This window comes from Sturnus vulgaris, chromosome 23, assembly GCF_052056855.1.
Source record: "Sturnus vulgaris isolate bStuVul1 chromosome 23, bStuVul1.hap1, whole genome shotgun sequence".
NCBI classification, from domain to species: domain Eukaryota; kingdom Metazoa; phylum Chordata; class Aves; order Passeriformes; family Sturnidae; genus Sturnus; species Sturnus vulgaris.
The window spans coordinates 2,778,004-2,801,456 of NC_142265.1; the positions used below are offsets into that span (position 1 = coordinate 2,778,004).

A 23,453-nucleotide genomic window follows, 5' to 3' on the forward strand; every position below is an offset into this window, starting at 1 on the left:
TGGGATGTAGGTACAGGCCATTCCTGACCTGTCCCTAGGGGTCATAAAGGGGTCTGTGGGGCACAAGTCCCACAGGGGATCTCTGATAATGCAAGGTGGAGTCTCCAAGGGAATGACTTCCAGACAGGGCAATGTGTGCAGAGGCTGTGGAATCCCAACATTCCCAAAGCAGGTGAGGAGCCATCGCCCATGACACCGGTGTGTTATACCCCACCCCCTCCTGCCTGGCTGCTCAGTTCATCCCAGCAGTCCTGCAGGCAGGCTGGGTGCTCCTGGGAGCCCTGGGGAGCTCTTCCATCCTTTGTGGTGCTAAAACTCCCCTGGTGTTTCGGTGGAGCCTGGCAGTGGCACACGGGTGCTCTGCTCACCTGCCCTGAGGTGTTTCTGCAGAGCTCAGGGACACGGGAACAGCCCTTTCATGGCATTAACAAAAAACCCAAAACAGCCACCCAAAGTGACAGAGCTGTCCCCAGAGAGCATCCAATGGCAGCACAGAGTCTGATTTATACAAAGCTTGTCTGTCCTTGGAGCCTGCCAGAGCTCCAGGAGCATTTGGATAATGCTCAGGGACATGCTGGGATTGCTGGGGTGTCCTGTTGAGGGACAGGAGATGGACTTGGGGATCCTTGTGGGTCCCTTCCAACACAGCCTGTCCAATTATTCTATTGTTCAATTATTCAATCATTCTGAAGTTCAATTATTCAATTATTCTGTTATTCTATTAGTCTATTATTTAATTATTCTATTATTCTATGATTCAGTTATTTTCTGATTAATAGTGCTGGTGAGGAAATCTGGGAATCTCGATGCCCCAGGTATGAGTCAGGAACTTCAAATGGTGTGAAAAGGGCTCTGGCCCCAGTTTAACTACTGAGGTGCTGGAACGATAAAGAGGGCACAGCCAGCAGCTCAGGTGTCCCCGTGCTAAGGCCTGGCCCACTGCAGACCCTTGGGAAGACTCTGGGAGAATTGTGAGCCTCCAAAGCCCAGAGAGGGAGCAGGGACTGAGCTTTTCTGCAGCTGCAGGAGCAGCTCCTGCCTTTAGTCCCTTCAAAGCCCAGCTCTGAGCCTGCCAGGCACACACAGCACATCCCATCTCGAGGGACTTCCAGGGAAGGGAACATTGCCCTCACCTTCCCAAGGGGGGAATTACTGCACAACCTCTGCACAGAGCAAGCCCAGGCTTTAATCCAAAGCCATTTCCAGGGCAGTTTAGGCCATGCTTTAATCCCAGAGCCATCCTCCTCCTCTGCAAGAAGCCAAGAGGTCTGGGAGGGAACCATTCCCTGCAGGGTAAGAACAGTGACATGCACAAATCCCACCCTCCGAGCTCAGCTGACAAGAATTCCAAGCAGGATACTAAACAAATTTGTCTCTTAACCTGAACTGGGGCGGGGGGGGGGGAGAAGTGCCTGAAATTCAGTTATCATGGCCAGGAGATAAATGCTCCACCGAGATATTCCAAGGCAGATGGTAATTTTTTCCTCATGTCTGACGAAGGGAATGTTGCTTGAAAATGGAAATAAGATGTATAACTTACACATGTTTGAATTTAGGGGTTTACTATTTCGCCTACTGTTTTTCCAGGCAGGGAACCAAAATCCGCCTTCACAGAGGCAACTGCTGAAGGCTCAATGTCCCCAAGGCAGCTGGGGACAGGCTGAGGAGCTGCAGGGACATGGGGATGTCACAGGGAATGCAGCAGGGATGATTCCCTGTGGGAATGCTCCTGCCAGGTGTGCAAGGTGCCTGTGCTGGCAGGAAATGGCCCTGGGGCAGCAGCGAGGAGCTGAGTCCTGCTGGGCATGGCTGGGCTGGGGAGTGACAGGGGACAGCCGAGATCTGGGTGTGACAGAGAGATCCAGGTGTGACAGTGATCCAGGTGTGACAGCCATCCAGGTGTGACAGAGTGATCCAGGTGTGACACCATGATCCAGGTGTGACAGTGATCCAGGTGTGGCACCATGATCCAGGTGTGAGGCTGTGCTCAGGGATGTGACGCTGTTCTCCAGGATGTCAAATCCTCCCCCAGGGTTTCAGACTGTGCTCCAGGGTGTCACACGATGTCCCAGGGTGTGTCACTGTGCTCCAGGGTCTCACATTGTACTCCAGGCTGTCACACTGTGCTCCAGGGTTTCAGACTGTGCTCCAGGCTGTCACATTGTACTCCAGGCTATCGCACTCTGCTCCAGGTGTGACACTGTGCTCCAGGGTGTCACACGATGTCCCAGGGTGTGACACTGTGCTCCAGGATTTCAGACTGTGCTCCAGGGTGTCACACGATGTCCCAGGGTGTGACACTGTGCTCCAGGGTGTCACACTGTTCTCCAGAGTCTCAGAATGCTCTCCAGGGGCTTAGACTGTTGTGCTCATTGCTCATTGTTCCTGGCGAGTCCCAGCCTCCTCTCCTGTCCTGCCTGGGCACCAGGGCTCTCTTCCCATCCTGCTCTGGAGTAAATTTCCCTGGAAATGCCCCCGCCAATGGACAGGCACTATTTATGATCAAATAATTCTGTATATTCCACTCATACAGTTCCATGGGGAACTGTTCCAGCACAGACCCCACTGCAGTGCTGGGTCCAGCTCTGGGGATCCCAGCACAAGAAGGACCTGGAGCTGCAGGAGCACATCGAGAGGAGAACATGGAAATGCTCTGAGGGCTGGAGCCCCTCTGCTCTGAAGCCAGGCTGGGAGAGCTGGGGGTGCTCACCTGGAGAGGAGAAGGATCCAGGGAAAGCTCAGAGCCCCTGGCAGGGCATAAAGGAGAGCTGGAGAGGGACTGGGGACAAGGGATGGAGGGACAGGACACAGGGAATGGCTCCCACTGCCAGAGGACAGGGATGGATGGGATATTGGGCAGGAATTGTTTCCTGGCAGGGTGGGCAGGCCCTGGCACAGGGTGCCCAGAGCAGCTGTGGCTGCCCCTGGATCCCTGGCAGTGCCCAAGGCCAGGCTGGACAGGGCTTGGAGCAGCCTGGGACAGTGGGAGGTGTCCCTGCCCATGGCAGGGGTTTGCATTTGGATGATGTCTAAGGTCCCTTCCAGTCCAAACCTCTCAGGGATTCTGTGCCTCTGTGGCAACAACACCTTATAAAGAGCCTCTCCGTGTTTCTGCTGGCATGGAAGGAGCACAGGGACAGAGCAGAGTCCTTGGCTGGCTCTGCTCCCTGCTCACACCCTGCACACCCACAGGACCCTCACAGTGAAGTAACTAAAATAACCCCGAGGCTGTGACATCCCCTCAGTGGTTTTGTGATGATCATTCTCTGGCATTCCACACCCTGCTCATCCCTTGCTCTGTGTCTCAGCAGCCAAACCCAGAGAGCCAAGTACCAGAAACATCTGGCAGAAAGGTCTGAAGAGAACTTTAAGGGACTGAGGTGCTTCTACCAGGCACTGTGGGCAGAGGAGCCACTCCGTGAATCCTGCAGGACACTGAACGTGCTCCAGGCACCTGGCAGGGCCGTGTCCCTGTGGCTGCAGAGCTGCCTTGCTTCCCTCTGGGGAAATTTTTGGGATGGCTGCATCCAGAGCTAACCCTGTTGGACACACACAACTGGGAATAGCATCACCCAAACTGGACTGGGCTGGAGACTGAGCTGTCCCTTAGGAAACACCAGGAATCTTCAGTGACAGCAAGTGAGAAGATCCTTTACATTGTGTCCTCTGGAACCCAGCATTTCCTACCAAACACAGCCTTTTCTTGGGAATTGAGACAGTTCTGCCAGTCTGGGTCACCCCTGCAGCCCCTGCCCTGCCCGAGGTGAGGGATTTATCCCGGCAGGAGGGAGGTGGAGCTGTGGTCACACGGGGAAGGATTCAGCCTGGGGAACAGCAACACTGCCAGAGGACAGCAGGGAGCTGTGGATGGTGCATTCATGGAATATCCCTCCTTCCTCAGTTCATGCATCACCCACAGCCAGGCTGGGATTCAGAGAAACACTCCCTCATCATTTGAGGGCATCTCAGATGCCAGATCAATCCCTGACTTCTCTCAGAGACTCCAGCCGTTCCAGTGGCTGTCCATGCTGGATTTGCCCAGGCTCTGGCAGGAAGCATTGTGGATGCACACAGGCAATGGGTACAGGCTGGCTTCACAAGCACAGTCCCTGTGGCAGGGGCAGAGTCCAAGGAACACGAAGCACAGCTCATTCCCACTGTCCAGAGGCTCCTTGTTCCAGCAGCTCTCTTCTCTGGGGGTGCCAAGAGTTTGAAGTAAGGAAAGTTTTTCCTAGACTGGCCAAAATGGACAAGCAGCTGTCCTGGCACGGGCCAGTAAATCCTCTGTACAGCTCCAGCCTGGGCTCCAGAGGTGTGGAATAAAACAATCACTGTCCCAGGATCTGTCTAGGAATCACCTTTGGCTTCTGCTTGAAAGAGTAAAATAATGAATTTCAGGAATTTCTGAGCCTGACTCAGGGGAATATTTCCCTCTTTTCCTATCCTTTCATTCTTCCTTTCTTTTCTTTTTAAATTTGCTGCTGTTTGGTGCGGAGCCCCATTTTAATTTGTTGTTGTTGTGGAGTGAAGGAAGGAAGAGCAGACACTGGGATTCTGCTCGTGGACCCTGTAACAGAGTGAACAGTCAGTTCCTCCAAACTTGCACCTGCCTGTGCTTCAACCGTGCTCACAGGAATGCCTTGGGAGGAGGGAAACTCCCACTGGAAAAGGCTGCATGTTGGGAAAGATAAGGATTCGACAGGAAGGTCTCACAGATATGTATGTTTAGCAGACAAATCTTTGAAAGAAGGAAGTGGAAAAAGGAATAGAAATGAAAGCAAGTTTCAATATAGAAGAAAATAATTGCTGAGCCAATCTTACTGGATAACTAAGAAACCAAAAGGTAAAATGAGTTGGAAGGGGTTTTTATGACTCTGAGCAAAGGATAAATCCACCTCAAACAAAAGATGCTTTTATCAAGCAAAAAGATTTTCACTGGCAGACAATAAGGCCATGTGGCAAATAGAAAGATCTCAAAATTTTCCACTTCAAAAAAACTGAAAAACAACTTCTAGCTTAAACTGTAGCATACTATTTTTTTGTGATTGGAATATGGTAACATGAATATGTATATTAGTAGTTATGGTAGCCTATAGGTAATAGTAAAGGTATGGATTGGTTGTCATGTTTTAAGATGCTCTGCAATGAAAATTATCTAATGCATTGTAACCAGAACTAGAGCTGGCTTCAGACGAACCCACAGCTGATGCTGAAAGCTGTGGGCTGGGCTCTTGTCACCCACGACCCGTGAATTGCTGTGTCCTCTGGATACAATAAACAGCATTTTAAATAATAAATGAATTGCTGTATCCTCTGGATACAATAAACAGCATTTTAAAGAACAACTAAAGTCCCTCGTTTAGCTTCTTACAGGAGGTGTCCCTACCCTTGGCCCTCGTTTGGGCTCGGAGGCCCAAACCCCTCTGTGATTCTGTGCTTTGGTGTTTCTCTTGCTGCATGAAAACATGAAAACACCACCAAGGTTCGTGGACCCCCAGGTTCTGGTGCCCGGGGCTGTGTCAGACCAAGCCAAGCCTCAGTCCCCGGGAGCAGGGGGAGCCCTCTGGGGGATTGTGCCCCAGCATCGCCCTCCTGCTCGCCTTTCCCTGCCTGGGACAAACACCCCCAACTCTGCCATCCCTCTGCCAGCTCTGCAGCTCTAGGAGCTGAAATGAGGGATGGGGGCTCCAGGTTGCTCTTTAAAAAGCTGTTTATTGTATCCAGAGGATACAGCAATTTATTTATTATTAAAATGCTGTTTATTGTATCCAGAGGATACAGCAATTCACGGGTCGTGGGTGACAAGAGCCCAGCCCACAGCTTTCAGCATCAGCTGTGGGTTCGTCTGAAGCCAGCTCTAGTTCTGGTTACAATGCATTAGATAATTTTCATTGCAGAGCATCTTAAAACATGACAACCAATCCATACCTTTACTATTACCTATAGCCTATCATAACTACTGACATTACCATATTCGTGTTATCATATTCCAATCACAAAAGGTTAGTTTGTTACAGTTTAAGCTAGAAGTTGTTTTTCAGTTGTTTTTTGCAGTGGAAAATTCTGAGATCTTTCTTTCTACTTGCCACATAACATTTTTGTTTGCCTGTGAAAATCTTTTTGCTTGGTAAAAGCATGTTTTGTTTGAGGTGGATTTATCCTTTGCTCAGAGTCACAAAAACCCCTTCCAACTCACTTGCTCTTTGCCCTCTAGTTATCCAGTAAGACTGGCTCAGCAATTCTTTTCTTCTATATCAAAACGTGCTATAATTTCTATTTCTTCTTCAGATTCTACATTCAAAGATCTTTCTCTTGCACATACATATTTGTGAGATATCTTCCTGTCAAATCCTTATCTTTTCCAACAACCTCCCATTATCCCAGGATTCTCCAAGCCCTGTCCAACCTGGCCTTGGACACTTCCAGGGCTGGGATGGCCACAGCTGCTCTGGGATGTCTCTGCAGAATGGTTCCAAAGCATTTCCAAAGCACCAGCTTCATTCTTTCAGCTGGACAAAATCTGTGTCACAGCTGGCATTGCCCAGGGAAGTTTGCCCACATCCATCAGCAGAGGGGAACTTTCTTTAACATTGGAAGATCAGACATATTTTGTAATATTTTTTAAAAATCTTTCAGAGTTTAGCTGCAGATGCAGATCTGGTAAAGCTCAGTAAATACAGGCAAGATCTAGAATTCCTGTTGCTTTGTTCATTTGGAATTGATGTAAAATATAAGAAAAGCTCTATTATTAACATTGGTTGTTAATTGGGTTCAACTTTACCCAGCATTTCTCTAAATAATCCTCCTCCTTTATTCAGAAAAATTTCATATGTGAATTTTTTTTTTGTTTATTTATTTTTTGTTTTGTTTTAAAGTATAATTTTAAATGGGTTTTGCTCTGAGCAAGGTGCTGTCTGAGGGCAAGGGCAGATTTTGAGGCCATAACCTGCCTCAGGGTCTGAGAACAGCAGAGGAGTTCATGAAATTTCTACATGTGAACCTTAAAATAATTCAGAATCCCCATCATCTCCCCTAAACATCGATCTCTGCCTCAGCATGCCCTACAGATAGTTAGGATACACTTGGAAAATTCTTTTGAGGATAAACCAGGGGATCGTGACACAGGGGGGCTTTCCATGTTATTTAGGATTTGGAGAGGTCCTTCAAAGACCCTTCTGCCACCCTGCTGAGGAGCAAACCAGCTCACCACAGCCTCAGCCCTTCTTCTGGTCCCTGAGACAAAGAACAAAGCTGGGCTCTGTCCCTGCTGTCCCCAGCTCCAGCACTGCCAGGTCCCCAGAGCTGTGTCCCTGCTGGATCTCTGTCCCTGCTGGATCTCTGTCCCTGCAGGAGCTGTGTCCCTGCTGGAGCTGTGTCCCTGCAGAAGCTGTGTCCCTGCTGGAGCTGTGTCCCTGCTGGAGCTGTGTCCCTGCAGAAGCTGTGTCCCTGCTGGATCTCTGTCCCTGCAGGAGCTGTGTCCCTGCTGGAGCTGTGTCCCTGCAGAAGCTGTGTCCCTGCTGGAGCTGTGTCCCTGCTGGAGCTGTGTCCCTGCAGAAGCTGTGTCCCTGCTGGATCTCTGTCCCTGCTGGAGCTGTGTCCTTGAAGGAGCTGTGTCCCAGCTGGAGCTATGTCCCTGCTGGAGCTGTGTCACTGCAGGAGCTGTGTCCCTGCAGGAGCTGTGTCCCTGCTGGATCTCTATCCCTGGCACAGCACACAGACCCCCCCCAGCAGTCCCCCAGCCCTGGTGACAGCACAACAAAGGCTGATCCTGGAGATGTGGCAGCTGCAGCAAGGGGAGAGGGCACTTGAGGAACAAGATAGGCAGGGACAGAGCCAGGGGGGCACTGGGGGGTGTTCAGACTGCAGGTCGATGTAAGTGGGATTGGGATTGGGATTGGGATTGGGATTGGGATTGGGATTGGCATTGGCATTGGCATTGGCATTGGCATTGGCATTGGTGTTGGCATTGGCATTGACTTTGGCACTGGCATTAGCACTGGCACTGGGATTGCCATCGGGGTTGGCATTGGGATTGGCAATGGCATTGGCACTGGGATTGGCATTGGGATTGACACTGGGATAGGCATTGGCATTGGGTTTGAGGTTGGGATTGGATTTGGTTTTGGCATTGGAACTGGGGTTGGGATCGGGGTTGGGATTGGCATTAGCATTGGCATTGCCACTAAGATTGGCACTGGGATTGGAACTGGCACTGGGATTAGCATTAGGGCTGGGATTGGCATTGGGATTGGCACTGGGATTGGAACTGGGATTGGCATTGGGGTTGGGATTGGTGCTGGAATTAACGCTGGGATTGGCATTGGGATTGAGTTTGAGATTGGCACTGTCATTGGAATTGGTATTGGGGTTGGGATTGGGGCTGGGATTGGGTGCCCACACGTGTGTGGGGTTGGCCAGGCAGCTGCTGGGCAGGCAGTGAGTGGCTGGAGTGGCCCAGTCCATCCCCAGGGACTGGGATGGATGTGCAGGGAAGGGAGGAGAGGATGGGGGAGTCAGGGGAATGTTCTCCTGTCCTGGCTGCCCTGGAGCTCCCATGCTGAGGAGGCATCCAGAGGTAGGGTGGGAGCTTTGGCAGTGCATGGCCCTGACATTCACAGCAGCCTTTTCTTCTCTCCTGGCAGGGGTTACCTCTCTTTAGGGACACTGAGCACACGTTTTGTGTCCAAGAACCTCAGAGCCTTGAGCAAGTCTGTAAAGAAGGATTTCCTGTTTGCCCAGAACCAGCCCACTCCAAAGGCCTTTTCCATGGCTCCCAGGGCTCCTACATCTGTTCATGAATCAGTTTGTCCAGGCAGAGCTATTTCCCTTTTTTCTGAGCAGAGGAGGAAATATCCACACAGGAGTCACCACAGAAGGACAGCCCAGGACCTTTCATTCCAGAGCACATGGAATGCTCAGACAATTTGAGTGTGCAAGCATGGACACACTCAGAATGATGCAAAGCCTGTGTTTACAGGACCTGCAGAGCACAGACACGTGTGGTTTATAGCAGCTCAGAGGATGTGAGGGCTCCTTTTCCCTGCCAGGTTTCCCTGGGACAGAGGAGTGGAAAGGGAGGAACCCCTCTGTATTTGTGGGTCTGGCACTGCAATCACAGAATCCCAGGATGGTTTGGGTTGGGAGGGACCTTAAAGCTCATCCCATCCCATCCCCTGCCATGGGCAGGGACACCTCCACTACCCCAGGTTGCTCCAAGCCTCATCCTTGATTTGGGCAGCCTGGCAAAGGTTCCTTCCTCCTTTCCCTAAGAAAACCATCCTTGGTAGCCAAAGGTAGCCCCCATAATTATCAAAACCCCAGGTACTTTCAAGATCCATCCTTTTCTCAGTGTTGTGCTTTTTCAGGAAATAACTCATTTTCCCATGTTTCACCCTAATTCTGAGATTGGGAACACAGCAAATACCCACATGGTTTTCATGAAGTCAAGAAATGCTACTGAGGTACAATCAGGGTGAGATTGAGTTCAGCCTGCAAATGATCCCCAGGAGAGAGCAACTGCCACAGAGGCCTTTATCTGAGAGTAAAATCAGCATCTACTGTACACTCACGAGGAAAAAACAGCACACTGCTGTTTGATGTCTTTAACAGCATCACCTCTCTGTAGAGGCCTGAAAGTGCAAGGCTGCTTTCTGTTTCCAACTCTGTGCTCTGCTGTGTTCTCAGAAACCAGGAAAATGTGCTGCTAAACTCACCCTAAAGTAGAAGAACCCTTGAGAGTTTCACTGTGAAACACTAGAAATGCTAGAGATGTTAGTGACTTTGAAATTCAAATCACATTTAAAATTAATGTGAACTCTAAAAGCTTTTGCTAAAAAACAAAAGTGTATCTATAATATATCTATATTTAAAACTGAAATAAAATTGACATTTTTACACTTAAAAATTATGTTCAAGAAGGTGAAATTTGTTTCCAGGCTGTAATAATGTTTCTAAAAGGGGCTACTTGAGCTGCTATAACAAAATGTTTTCAAGCCATTCAATTTCCCATTGATCAGGGAAAAGATTCACCTCTAAGTACAAATGACAGGGCTGTCCTTTGGCTGTGAGCTGGGCAGGTTACACCACCCCAGCCACCCTCTGGGGGTTCACACCTCTGCTCCAATTACTCCTGAATTCCCTGAGTCACCTCTGTCCACTCACAAGGGGTGGGCACAGGACTTTGATTTTGTTCCACCTCACAGACTCCCATAAAGTCTCCTTATTTTTCCTTCTTCATCAAAAAGCTTTCCATTTCCAGAGGTTTGCTCATGCCCTGGTAGAGCAAAAATAAAAAATGTCCTTCAGTGAAGCCCTTGCAGGCCAGCAGTGCAGCTTTCAGTGCCTTGCTGGCAGAAAATCTGATTATTGCTGCACGTTCCCCTGTGTGAGCACCTGGAACCACAGCACATCCATGGAGTGAAATGTGGGATCTCCAGCAGCATTTACAGCATGAGCTCTGCCCTGGCAGCCTCATGCCCAGTCTCTGGGGTGTTCATGGAGACTGGGAGGGACACATCCTGCAGAACTGCATGAGAAGGATGCTCAGACTGCTAAAAATGAGTCACAAAAGAAGGAATTGCAGGAGAGTGGGACATGGTCTTGCACAGAGAGGTTTGTTGGTGTGCAGGACATGAACAGGAATGGACAGTGTGTGCTTTGCCTTTGTGTGGACACACACATTTAGAGAGCTAGGGAATTCCAGCTTGGAAATTCTTTTCAGGCCTGGATTTCTCCTGACTCTCAGCTCCATTCCCAGGCTGACAAGCTGACTGCAGCTTCAGTTAGGGAGGAGTCTCCCAGGGTGAGAACATGGTGACAAACAGAGTGGAATTCATCACCAACATTAACCCCTGGTGTCTTTCCCGTGGGACACATCCTGAGGTGCTGTCCCAAGGATGTTTTTCCCAATTGTCCCATGAGCTCCTGTCCTGTCCTGGCTGCACTAACACACTTTAAATCCGGGCTGTCTGTACAATAAATTGGCCTTTTTTCCCCAAAGAGCTCCGTGTGTGTTGCTGTCCTTTCTCTCTCTTTTCAGCACAGTAACCACACCTTTGGACTGGGGGTTTGGATTCAGGAGTTTGGTCCAATGATCCCTGCGGGTCCCTCCCCACCCGGAAATTCTGCGATTCCACGATCGAGGCTCTGTGAGCGTGGAGAGGCTCTTTCCTTACCTGGATCCGTTCATGTGGTCATACTCCCGTTTGACACTGACCCTCACGGGCTGGTTGATCCACTCCTGCTGGGGGGGCAGGGGGTTGATCTTGTGGGGCTGCCCGAAGTCGGGGCTGCCGGAGGCCGTCATGTCCTTGGGGAGCTGCGCGGCCGCGCCGTACGTGGGGTCAAACAGGGACTGGTCGTCGCTCACCACCGACAGAGCCTCCTGGGGAGAGACACAACCAGCCCTCAGAGCCGTGCCTGAAGCAGGAACTGCCCTCTGCTTCTCCCTGCGAGCTGGGGAGCACCTGCAGGGCCCCACAGCTGCCCCACCGCCACCTGCCAGGGGAAGCAGGGCCCCGGTCCAGGAGCCCCTATGCAAACCAGGCCTTGCTCTGCTCTGCTCTGCTTGGCTGGCTGCTGGCTTTGGGGGGGAGCAGCTTTCAGCTTCACTGGAGCTCTGCAAGCAGTGCAGGAGCTGCTGGGGCTGTCACCTCATGGGCTGTGTCACCTCACAGGGCTGTGTCACCTCACGGGCTGTGTCACCCTGCAGGGCTGTGTCACCTCACGGGCTGTGTCACCCTGCAGGGCTGTGTCACCCTACAGGGCTGTGTCACCTCACGGGGCTCTGTCACCCTACAGGGCTGTGTCACCCCACAGGCTGTGTCACCTCACGGGGCTGCATCACCCTACAGGGCTGTGTCACCTCACGAGGCTGTGTCACCTCACAGGGCTGTGTCACCCCATGAGGCTGTGTCACCCTACAGAGCTGTGGCACCTCACGAGGCTGTGTCACCCTACAGGGCTGCGTCACCCCACAGGGCTGTGTCACCTCACAGGGCTGTGTCACTCTATGGGGCTGTGTCACCCCACAGGGCTGTGTCACCCCACAGGGCTGTGTCACTTCACAGGCTGTGTCACCTCATGGGGCTGTGTCACCCTACAGGGCTGTGTCACCCTACAGGGCTGTGTCACTCTGTGGGGCTGTGGCTCCTCACAGGGCTGTGTCACCCTACAGGGTTGTGTCACCCTACAGGGCTGTGTCAACCTACAGAGCTGTGTCACCTCATGGGCTGTGTCAACTCACGAGGCTGTGTCACCCTACAGGGCTGCGTCACCTCATGGGGCTGTGTCACCCCAAATGCTCGCTGTGAGCAGGTCCAGCCCCAGTCCCAGTGAGTCCCTGCCCACCTGCTGCTCCCAGCCCACCTGGTGTGTAGTGGGAGCACCTCTGCAGTGCCATCTGAAGGTCTCTACGTCTCCTTTCGGAGGGTTTGTGCCCTGTTTGTGTTTTGAGGTTGCTGCTGAAGGAGAAGCAGCCAGAGCAGGTCACAGTTATGGGTGTTCGTGGTGGGGAAAAAAATGCATTACTTTACACTTTTTGTTTATTTTGTGGGAAGTCAAGGCCTGGTGTGTTACCAAACTCTGCATTTCTAGAAATGCTTAAAAACAGGAAATTGTTATCCTTTTTTTTTTTTTTTTAATTTTTTTTTTTTTTAATTTTTTTCTCCCCTCTTGCTGAAACTCCAAATATTGACCAAAAGTTCTGACTATCAGTTTCCTTGTGTGGATGTGCTTGGGTTTTCCAAGCGAGGAGTGCTGGGCTCCTGATAGCTTTGGCACAGCCCTGCCTGACTCAAAGTGCATCTGGCAAGGGCTGCCTGCTCTGGAGGGAGCTCAGTTAACCACACACAACACAGCTGCCTTTGTGAGTGGCAGGGCAGAAACCGAAGGAGGAACCTCCCGCACTGAGAGCAGCCCCCACTTTAATGTGAGCTGATGGAGCAGGCTCCAAAACAAAGCTACAGAGTCACCTACTCTGGGCACTCAGTGCTCAAAAGCCACCCAGCAGTGGTGTGTGGTCACTGAGCACACAGCTGAAAGATGGTGTGTGCTAACCTCCCCTGCTCTGAACAGGGAGCTCCTAAAATAATAGATTATTGCTCTCTCTCCATCCCCCCCACCCTGCTCCCCCTCCCCCAGTAGTTGTTTCAGAGGTTTGTTTTGTAAATTCTTCCATAACCAGGGAGGGAAACAGAAATTCTGAAACCTTAGAGAAGTGCAGCTTCTGGAATGACACGAGAATCTAAGCACAAATCAGATACCACCAGGCTTGTGATATCGTCACAAAATCCGTCAATAATTCAGAGTCTGCTGGGTAAACACGAAAATCCCCCTCAGCCTGAAGTTAACCCATTTAGAGAGACCAAGGCCTACCAAAATCAGCACTTTTCTATCTCCGATCTCAGATCATGTAACAAACCCAAACAAGCCCAAGTGGCCTAGAATTGGAGTGAACCTAAGCTTGAATTCAGAGGAACCCTCAAACATCTGCTGAAGTTCCAGCATCTGCTGCAGTTTGTGGTCAGCCTCTCACACTGGTCACAGCCACTAAAGAGCAGAGCAAGGTTTTACCCCACACTGCCCAGGGATGGCTGGTGAAAGGAGTTCAATCTTTCCTGCAGCTTTTCCTTGGTGGATTCACAGCCTTCCAAAAATCCCCCTCCCTTTTTTCAGCTTTAGAGTAAGGGAGGGAGTGGAAGGTGTCCCTGGGAAGGATGGCTGTGAATTGTGTCAGAAGGCCCTCGAAGGGCTGGCATTATCTCCAGGCTGCAAACTTTGCCTGTGCAGGAAGGTACAAGAACAAGAGATGATTCAGGCTTAAAAGGGAACAAGCCTTTCCATCAGAGATCAGGATTTGCTGCTCCTCTGATTCACTGAGGATTCCCCTCAGGCAGGGGTTCCCTCTAACACTGATGGGAGTTTTGCACTACTTAATTAGTGGTTTTAGATTTTTTTTGCTTTCACTTAGAGCTAGGATTAAAAATATATGAAGGAAATGGTTTTTCTTGTGTTTGGGCTTGGCTGTTTATTAAATTTTATTAAAAAGTACAGAGGGTTTAACAGCACTTCCAGCTACTTGCTAGAAGCGAGGAAAATGGAGTAAGATTTAGCTGCTACAAGGTTTCTTAAAGTTAAATAGTTTAATAGAGAATTAACACTTATATTATTTATACTTTTAACTTGATAACTAAATTTTCATGACCTTAGTGTGATATTGACTAACTAGAAACTATTACTTGAAACTCATAAGAAAGAAGGAAGAAGAAGGAACATGAACACCAGAAAAGACACCACTTAAAATCTTTTATATTGTCTTATACTTATTACTATACTATAAAAACTTCAAATTTAAAACCTATTACTATGTGAAAGCACATACTTTTATTTCATTACACACTTGTGATTTCAACTCCATCACTCAAATTTAGAATCCTTTTTTAAGGCCTCAGGTCAAAAGCAGTGTTCTCCAGGGGGTCAGTGCCTGACAGCACAGAAAGCTTAAAACCTTCAAGTTTTGGAGATTTAACAGTTCCCAAATGACATATTTTCTACAGGCTCCTACTTCCTCTCAGTACAAAAAGTGTCAGGTTCCCCACCTGAGGTGGTGGGTGAACCCCACACTGGGCTGCTGGACTGGCTTAGGGCCCTCCAGACCCAGTCTCAGCTGGGCAGAGACAAAGGAAATGTGAGTACCACTGCAAATCCATCAGATAAAGATTCTGCCTGTTTGGGCTTGGAGATAACCACTCTAAAAACATGCACAGAATTGGGATTTTTTTAGGGAAACAATATCTGGGAAAAGAACTATAATGCCAGTTATGCCACAAAATCAGTGTGAGAGGTTGCTCACAAGATTTTTACTGTCAGTTCAGCAGGGCTTAGGCAGGGGTTGGGGGGTTCTTCTGAATTCAAGCTTATCAGGCACTCTTAATTCCAGGCTGCTTTTTCTGCCTAAGCCATTTTTCTTTTGAATAAAGGTTCTGGGGTAAAGAAATTGGAAAGACATTTTTCTTCTGAATAAAGGTTCTGGGGGTAAAAAAATGGGAAAGCAGGGATCTCTCTGGCTGTCCCAAAACCCCCCAAAGTGAACAACACTGCACAGGATAACCCTGGACCAAGATCAATGGCTGGGGCTGCACCAAGTACAACCTTACATACACAAGCAAGTACACACTGCTCTGTGACACAGAACCAGAGAACCTCCCCAGATAAGGATCTTCCTTGAAAGACAGTGGCTGCTCAGCCCTGCCTGCATGCAACTGGTGTTAACTGGGACAGCAATAACCTCACTGGGGTGCTGGGACTGAGCTCTGACTTGTGCTGCATGAGCAGTTTCAGTCCTGAATACAGGAGAAGGAATCCAAATGCTCCAGCTGCTCCTCGCAGCTCCTGGGCCAGGAGTGGTTTGAGCTAAACCTGAGTGGGTGGCAGCACAAGGGCTCAGCCCTGAGCTGAGCCACCCCAGCAGATGAGGAGATATAGGGCTGGTGTCACCTGCTCAGCTCCAGGAGCACAGCACGAGCAGCGCTGGTTACATGCAAGGCGAGTGGGGTGGCAGTGAGCCAGCCCTGCTGCCACCAGCCCAGCCCTGTGCCCACCTCCACAGCTCACAGGAAAAACAGGGACAAGCAGCAGGCAGCCCTTGCTGGCTGGGGACCGCCAGGATAACGCCAGTGTGAGATGTTACACAGTGGTTTGTGTCATCATGGAAACACACCGCGGGATCAGTATAAACAAGAATACTGAACTTAAAGTGTGGACATGAGACACAGGAAAATATAACGATTTCATATTTGTTAAAATCACTTTGCTGTGAATTGCTGGCTTTTTGCTGTTATGTATTTTTTGCCACTATAATTATGAATTGTATCCACTTTTTATGTACAAGGAAAATGCGGGCTTGTGTGAATATGAAGAGACTTGTTACTGCTGTTACCTGCTTGCTAGGAGTGTAACCTGAGCCTTGTCCAGACCTGGTGGGGGCTTGTAGCCACTGCTGCCTGAGTGCTGGCCAACATGTTCAGGTTTGCTTAGACTTGTGCCCCAGCACAGTAGGCATGACACAGCCCACCAAGGAACTGCCTATAAAAGGGGCAGTGACCAGGGGTGGGATGGACGTGTTGGTGGAACATGGACTTCCCAGCGCTGCTTGCCCGTCCCTTATCAATGAATTAATAAACTAATTAGTATCAATGAATTAATAAATTGCCTTTTTGATGGACTACCCGATTGTGGTGAGTAATTTGTAATATCAGCACTGCCTGGGACTCAGGCTAGCTGTCCTGGAAGGGGCCAGGGCTCGGCTGCAGGCTGCAGGGAATGTGTACAGCCTTGTCTGGGCTCAGTGTGGGGCTCAGCTCCCCGGGCAGAGCTGGCCAGACCCACCTTCCAAGGGCCAGCCTGCTCAGGAGGGGTTTGGAGAGCAGCAGCTCCATGAAACACCGAGCCTGTCTCCCCTGGAATCGAGAGCTACTCAGTGTTTGGACACTGGGAAAACACTCTGAGGTGTCCCAGGTGCCAACACAGCCTGGCCAGACAGGGCACAGCCCGCCAGGTCCCCCCACGCTGCTGCTCAGCCTGTGGCCTTGGGCTGGCCAGCCTGGCTGAGACAGGGGCTGTGTGTGCTGCTCTGGCATATATGTTACCTTATAGTGCCTCTGGGAATAGGCTGGCCTCAGTTTTTCCAGGTTTTAATCACATTCCTGGCATAAATGTGGCCGTGGCAGCTCGCAGCACGTCCAGCTCCTGGGCAGCTCAGCCCCAGGCTCTCCAGTGAGTGCCACAAATGAGGAGCACACACTCCTGCAGCCCTCAGGCAGGGATCTGTGGTGTGGCTTTTATTTATACAGCAGTTTCCAGTCGTAAGAGAGTGAATTATCAGGTTTGCCTTTATTTGGATGAGCCATCCTGACCCAGGTCCCAGGTGTGAGTGGGACATAGTGGGAGGCAGAGTTTGGTTTTGCCCTGAGGGCAGGAACAGCCAGTCTGAGATTCTGGGAGGGCTGACGAACCACCAGTGCCTCAACCTGGTGTTTTCCTGATCTCCTCACAATGAGAGATGACACACACACCTTAGCAAAGGTTTCACTCAGCTAATGAATTGAACAGGACATTTGAGAAAGGAGAAAGGGAACAAGGGCTGGTGAGGTGAGCAGTCAGTGCTGCCACCCCAGGTGTCCCCAGTAACTGAGGTTATTCCACGTGTGTGCAACGAGATTTCCCTGAACATCACCTTTTAGCTCTCTACATTCACTTTTCTGGCCATAACCACATTTAAAAGGCATTGCTAAAGATCAAAGCTTGATCCTCCTCCACAAAGGCTGACTTAGAAGAGAAGGCAGTGCTGAGTACCTGAACCGTTATTCTGCCATGGAGAGATGATTCCACCTCTAGAGGGGTGGTTGTTTGCCTTCCTTTTTCCCCCTCCCCAAAATTTCAGCACTCCTGCTCCTATGAGAAAATCACTCCTGAAATATTTTTGCAAAGAGAATGTTGCCAACGCAGACCTGAAGAGCCCAGACCTAACAATGTAAAACACCAAAATCCGAGGTCCTGCAGCCTCACACAGGGCCCAGGGTTTGCACTGAGGAGCAGCCCTGGAGCAGAGATGACTTTGGCACTGCAGTATTACAAGTCAGCATTTCTGCTGCCAGCATCTCATTCGAGCACAGAGATAACATCAGACTTACAAGAAAATGAGTCAAATAAGAAATTCAAAAAGGAGCAGGGTCTGTGCTGATCTTGGGGCAGCACATTAGGATGGATCAGGCACTGGATTGGAAGACAGAGTGTTCTCATCCCTACCCTCGATGTTTGGCACCACCTTTAGGGAGCATTCCCCTCTCCCTGCCCTGTACTGTGCACACTGTGTGGCACTGAGCCCCGGGCAGTGCTGCTCTGGGACACAGACAGGAACCCTTTGGACACAGTCTCACATATCCACTCTTCCCTTGCTCCTAATCAAACCAAGAATTCCCTCTGCAGCTTCTCCAGACCACTTTTCCTGAGCTTTGCTCCTGCTATTCCACCTTCCTTACAGGATGTGACTGGGGCAGGGACTCCCCAGAACTCCCCCTAGAAAACTGTAATCATGAACACTGGACTGCCAACAGCCACAACCCAATCCTGTGTCCTTCACAATCCACTGAAGTCCTGCTGAGAATCTTTTCCTGGCTGCAGCTGGAGATCCAGCATCCCCCTGGTGGGCCCAGCAGGATGAGAGCTGTCACTTCAAGGAGCACTGTTCTTGTCCCTTGTACCCCCCTGCAGCACTGCCCACATTGTGCTGCTCACAGCATTTCCCCACTGAGCTGCTGATGCTGGGGCTGGGACACCCCAGCTGCTGGAATCCCTGCCCAGGAGGGATGGGATGAGATGCAGGCTGCTGTCACAGAATCATGGGATGGTTTGGGTTGGAAGAGACCTTAAATCTCGTCCCATTCCACCTCCAGCCAAGGGCAGGGATACCTTCCCCTACCCCAGGATGCTCCAAGCCCTTTCCCTGCTGCAGCAGCACTCAGGGCTAAGAAAGCAGCAAACCTTTAACACTGTGTCCAAGTCTCTGCAGATCTGAGGATTTCGGTGCGTATAAAGGAGGGGTTTCATTTAGTTATTTTAGGGCATCCCACACTGCAGGTTTTTGCCCCAGTCTGCCCTGGACACGTGCACAGAGCCACAGAGCAGGACAGCGACCTGACAGAGAGCCACCCACTCAGCCCAGGCTGCCTTTCCTTCCCTTTCCTTCCCTTTCCTTCCCTTTCCTTCCCTTTCCTTCCCTTTCCTTCCCTTTCCTCCCCTTTCCTCCCCTTTCCTTCCCTTTCCACCCAGGCTACTCCATCCGAGGGTAGCTTGGCAGCCTTGGAATACACCATAATTCCTTCACAATTCAAATAAACGGGAAACCACAATGTGGTAACTCGTGTTAGGGGGAAACAAAGCAGGAGTAAAAGCAGCAGAAACAGCAGAAACGCTGAAAAACACCAAAACCACACTGAAATTAGACAGCTCAAAATTGGGGCAGAATGATTTGGCAAAACTCCTCAGAAGGAAAAAAAATATATATCTTTATCTTTTGGGGGTTATTTTTATATTCATTATTCCCATGAAATTTTGTATCAAGTGGGTAAAAGAAGGCTGCTAAAATCAATGTTCTGTTATTTTCATCACAAGATCCCCAAAAGCAGACTCAAAAAGGATAAAAATATAAATAATTCTTCTGTACTCCACTTCTCAGAAAAGCACTTTGCTTCAGGCACACTTTTATAGGATCTGAACAAATTATTTTTTTTCCCTCAGTCTAGACTTCACATTAATGGTTTCAGGGCCTATTTTGGTTTGTTTCCAGCCAACTGGGAATAACCAGGTGACAGTTTCTCCTTCCCAGCAAGTTGCTGCATTAAGCATTATGATAAGGAGGCTTAAACCAGACCTGGAACTGTGGGAAATCCCAGGAAAAGCCTCTGTGAGGTCTCAGCACAGGCTCAGGAATGGAGGTAGAATTTTAAAAGAACCTGTCTGGGTTATCTCTGTGGCCCTTTGACATCTGAAAGTAAATGTGGTGAAAGCTGAGGCTGGAGGGACCATCCCATCCCCGTCATATCCATCCTGAAATCCTTTGGAACAAGAGCAGCAGTGCCTGGAGCAGGGAGCAGCCCTGGCAGTCCCTGGGCTGGGCACAGCAATTCCCCAAAGTCTCCTGCCTTCCCCAGGGCTCCCCACCCTGCTGGGACTGACTGGCATGAGGTGTGTGTCCTCTGGGACAAAGCACAGCTTCTGGCTGCCATTCCCAGAGAATTCCCTGCCTTCTGCTCCCTGCCCAGTCCTGCCAACACATGAGACAATTCAGGCTGAGGGCAGAGTGTGACACCTGTCCTGAGTGCTGGGAGCTTTACCTTTGGCATGCCTTGGGCCAGGATTCTTATCTTGGCAGGTGATTTCACTGAGTCACTGGGAATCTGGTATCTGATAAAAGCCAGAAAATGGCTCTGGCTGGGATGGACAGTCCTGAGCTGGAGATTTTCCCAGGAGCCTGAAGTCACACAGAACACAGAAGGATTTACCTCTATGGTTTAACCAGCCTGACCCTGCTCAGGCTGAGGACTCTATGATCTCACAAGATCCTTTCCCAATTTTCTGGGATTGATTTTCTGATCCCGGAAAATCAATCAGCCTTTGCCAGGTATTAACACTCCTCTCAGTCACTTTCCTGTGCTTGTATCTCCACTCCTCTGTGCTTTTTTCCTCCAAGGCTGGATCCCCTTCTCACTGGGGCTGACACTGTTTTGCTTCCCAGAGCTGAGCACCCAAATCCACCCAACTCCAGCTCACTTTCCTTCTCATTTCATTTCTTTTTCCCCTCACGCTTTTAAAATAATTGCCTTGCTCTGAGCAGATGTGTTTGTAAACAAAGACACATGTGCCTAACTGCGAACATGCACCCTTCAGTAAATATTATTGTAGCATTTTTATGGTCTTCTCTGCTGAAGAAACAGGGAGGGAAACTGCAAGATGGTTTCAGAGTCTGGCTTGCTGACAAACCCCAAGAATCCTGGAGCACAAATGCAGAAATGCTGTGCTGACCTCAGCTCTGTCCTGGAGCACCCAGTGCCCTTCCCCTCGCCTTGATGTGCTGCCAGAGGCTCTTCCCAGTGGCAAATATTGGCAAATATTCCATCAGGGCATTGCAGACTGACCCAGCACTGTGTGTCAGCAAAGCTGAGCTCACTCCCAGCTGCATCTGCCATTGCAGTGGTTTCACCTTGTCCCTCAAAGCACAGATTCTGGGGGTATTTTTACTTGTGTCAGAAACTGAGACTCTGACAATCCTGCTGGTTTTGTTTCCAGAGTGCAGAGATAAATTGAAGCTTTTCTCTATAAATGATTTGCCCTAGAAAGGAAAATAACAAATGGAGAAACCCAAAAATGCTGGGGGTTTGCCATGAGAGGTTTATCCCATCTCTGGGCCTACTCTCAGGTGTTGGATCTTAGAAACCTGGGGTTTTTGAGCTTTCTGTGCTGTCTGGCAATGATCCCATGCAGAACACTGCTTTTGGCTTAAGGCTTTAGAAATAGCTTCTAAATCTGAGTGATGAAATTAAAATTACAGGTGTGTAATGAAATAGAAGTGTGTGCTTTAACATAGTAATGAGTTTTAAATTTGAAGTTTTTGTATTATAATAAAATATAAATATAAGACAATATTAAAATTTTTAAGTGTTGTCTCTTTAAGTGTTCATCTTTTTTTTCCTTTTTCTTCATAAGTTTAAAGTAATTTTTAATTAGTGTCACACTAAGAATCATAAGAATTTAATTATTAAGTTAAAAGGATAAATAATAAAGTGTTAATTCTCTATTAGACTGATTAGCTTTAAGAAACCTTGTAGCAGCTGTGCTCAGGCTGCCTTGGAAAAGGACACAAAGCACAGTCTTAAAAGCACGAAGGAATAGGTGCAAACCACAAAAACTTGTCTTTTCTCTTTGGGTTCCTACAGCCAAAGCACTGGACACTGTAAAAAGAGCGTTCTCCCAGGAATTCAGGGGGTGGGAGGTGGTAGCTTCGGGAGACACAAATATTTCAGGTTGTGACTCAAGGCTCCAGCAGTGCCCATTCATTATTTTTATTCCACTTTGATACCATTGTCCCGTTACATTCACAAGCCCGCCGGGTATCCTGTTTTGTTCCCTGACACCATTCCCTGCACAATCGCAGGAAGCCCATCAGGAAGGGCCATCGGGGCTGTTTTGTTTCCATCCGCAGAGAACAAAACAAGCTCCTCCAGCCCAAGATGACTTATCCCAGACTGGGGAAAAACAACAGCACGAAAGGATCCCAGCAGCATCTCCAGGAGTGAGCACAGCCTGCCCTGCTCCCTGTCTAGAGCCTGGAACACCTCAACACCTCTTGGGGAATGCTCAGCCATGGGAAGGCTCAGCTGGAAGGAAATGGAAGGAATAATCCATCACTGACATCTAGAGTGCACAGTGAAGCTCTGGAAACTCAATGGGGGGGGGGTCAAACACAGTCCTGCAGCTGAATCCTAAACCAGATGTGCCTTGGGTTTTCCAGAGTGAAGGCTTGAGTCCATTTGTGCCCTGAGACACAAGATTTTGGGTTAAATCTGAGCTCAGGGTCTGGGTTAAATCTGAGCTCAGGGTCTGGCTGACCAAGACACCCACAGCACAAACTCGGGGTTTGAGGCCAGAGCTGGGTTTGGGTTAAATCTGAGCTCCAGAGCACAAACTCAGGGTTTAAGGCCAGAGCAGGTTGCTTGGGCTGGGTCAGAACCTGCATTACACAGAGCCCAGAGATAAGAGGAGGGGGGAGGTGGTCCAGGACTCCCAGGAACCTTTTTGTTCCCCAAGGAGCACATGCCTACTCCTGATCCAGCACTGGGAGTCTGATCTCTGCCTCTTTGCCAGACAAATGGCTCTGACTGGGATGGACAGGTCCTGAGGGGGATTCCCAAAGAGCCTGAAGTCACACAAATCACACTCCCACTTACGGGTGCTGGGAGCCACAGTGCCTTAAATCCCTCTCAAAGATCAGGTTTAAATATCGAGATTAGCCCAGGTTCGCATTTCCCTGGCCCTGGGCACACTCAGGTGCCCCTGTGCATCACTCCAACCTTTGCTGGCTGCTGACCCACACCCCAGCTGCTGTGCTGAGCCTGGCAGTGGAGCTCAGGGCTGCCACCCTGCTGGGATGGCAGGGATCTGTGTTTTCCTTGTGCACCGAGCCCAGCCCCTGTGGCTCCAGTGACAGGATTGTTTCTGCCTACGCCTATAGCAAAAGCAGAGATTTTGTGAACAAGCCTGCCCGTGGCATTCCAAGGAAAACAGCTCAGCTGGATTGCACTGAGATATTTTCTTTGTCAATCTTGATCGAGATATTTGAACAGGAAAACACAGTTTACACCAGTAGAAGTTCCCAGGGGCTTTTGATTTCTTTACAAAGGAACACTGATGTTTTAACTTTGGGGCAAGAGGAGGTCCTGGAAGGACTCAGGGATTGCCATCACTCCTACCTCTTGGACAAAAAGGCTGAATCCTATCCTGGCACCTGGGCTGGAACCCAAAGTTAACATTGCCGTACGAAAAGGAGCTGACAAGGTGCTGTTCTTCCTCCTGATATCAATGACCGAGCAAAGACCACCCCACCAACAGTTCCAGGGAGCTGCAGCAGGGAAAGCTCCCTGCATAAATGTAGTGAAACTCTTGCTGAGGACAAACATTCCCACTAAATAAAAACATCCAAGGCTTTCTCTGGTGTTACACATACAAGAACCAGGCTTGAATCAGCAAGAATCTACAAGAACCAAGCAGTGAATGCTGGCTCCTGGCTCACCCAAGAGCAGATGTGAGAGTAAAAAATAAAAAAGGGCTCTTTCACAGCTGTATTAATGTCCCCATGGCTCAGTTCCCTTGTCTGTGTGATGCTACCTCTCAAAGAGCTC

The 23,453-nt window shown here is 49.6% G+C and overlaps 1 protein-coding gene across 3 annotated transcripts in view; it reads right to left on the reverse strand.

Annotated features, from left to right (window-relative positions):
- FLI1 (Fli-1 proto-oncogene, ETS transcription factor) overlaps nucleotides 1-23,453 on the reverse strand; it is a 91,374-nt gene that overhangs the window by 29,864 nt on the left and 38,057 nt on the right. For all 3 annotated transcript variants that reach the window (XM_088177778.1, XM_088177780.1, XM_088177779.1), the window contains one exon: nucleotides 11,175-11,383. In XM_088177778.1, the coding sequence (XP_088033904.1) occupies nucleotides 11,175-11,383 (209 nt within the window). The remainder of the gene's footprint in view (nucleotides 1-11,174; nucleotides 11,384-23,453) is intronic.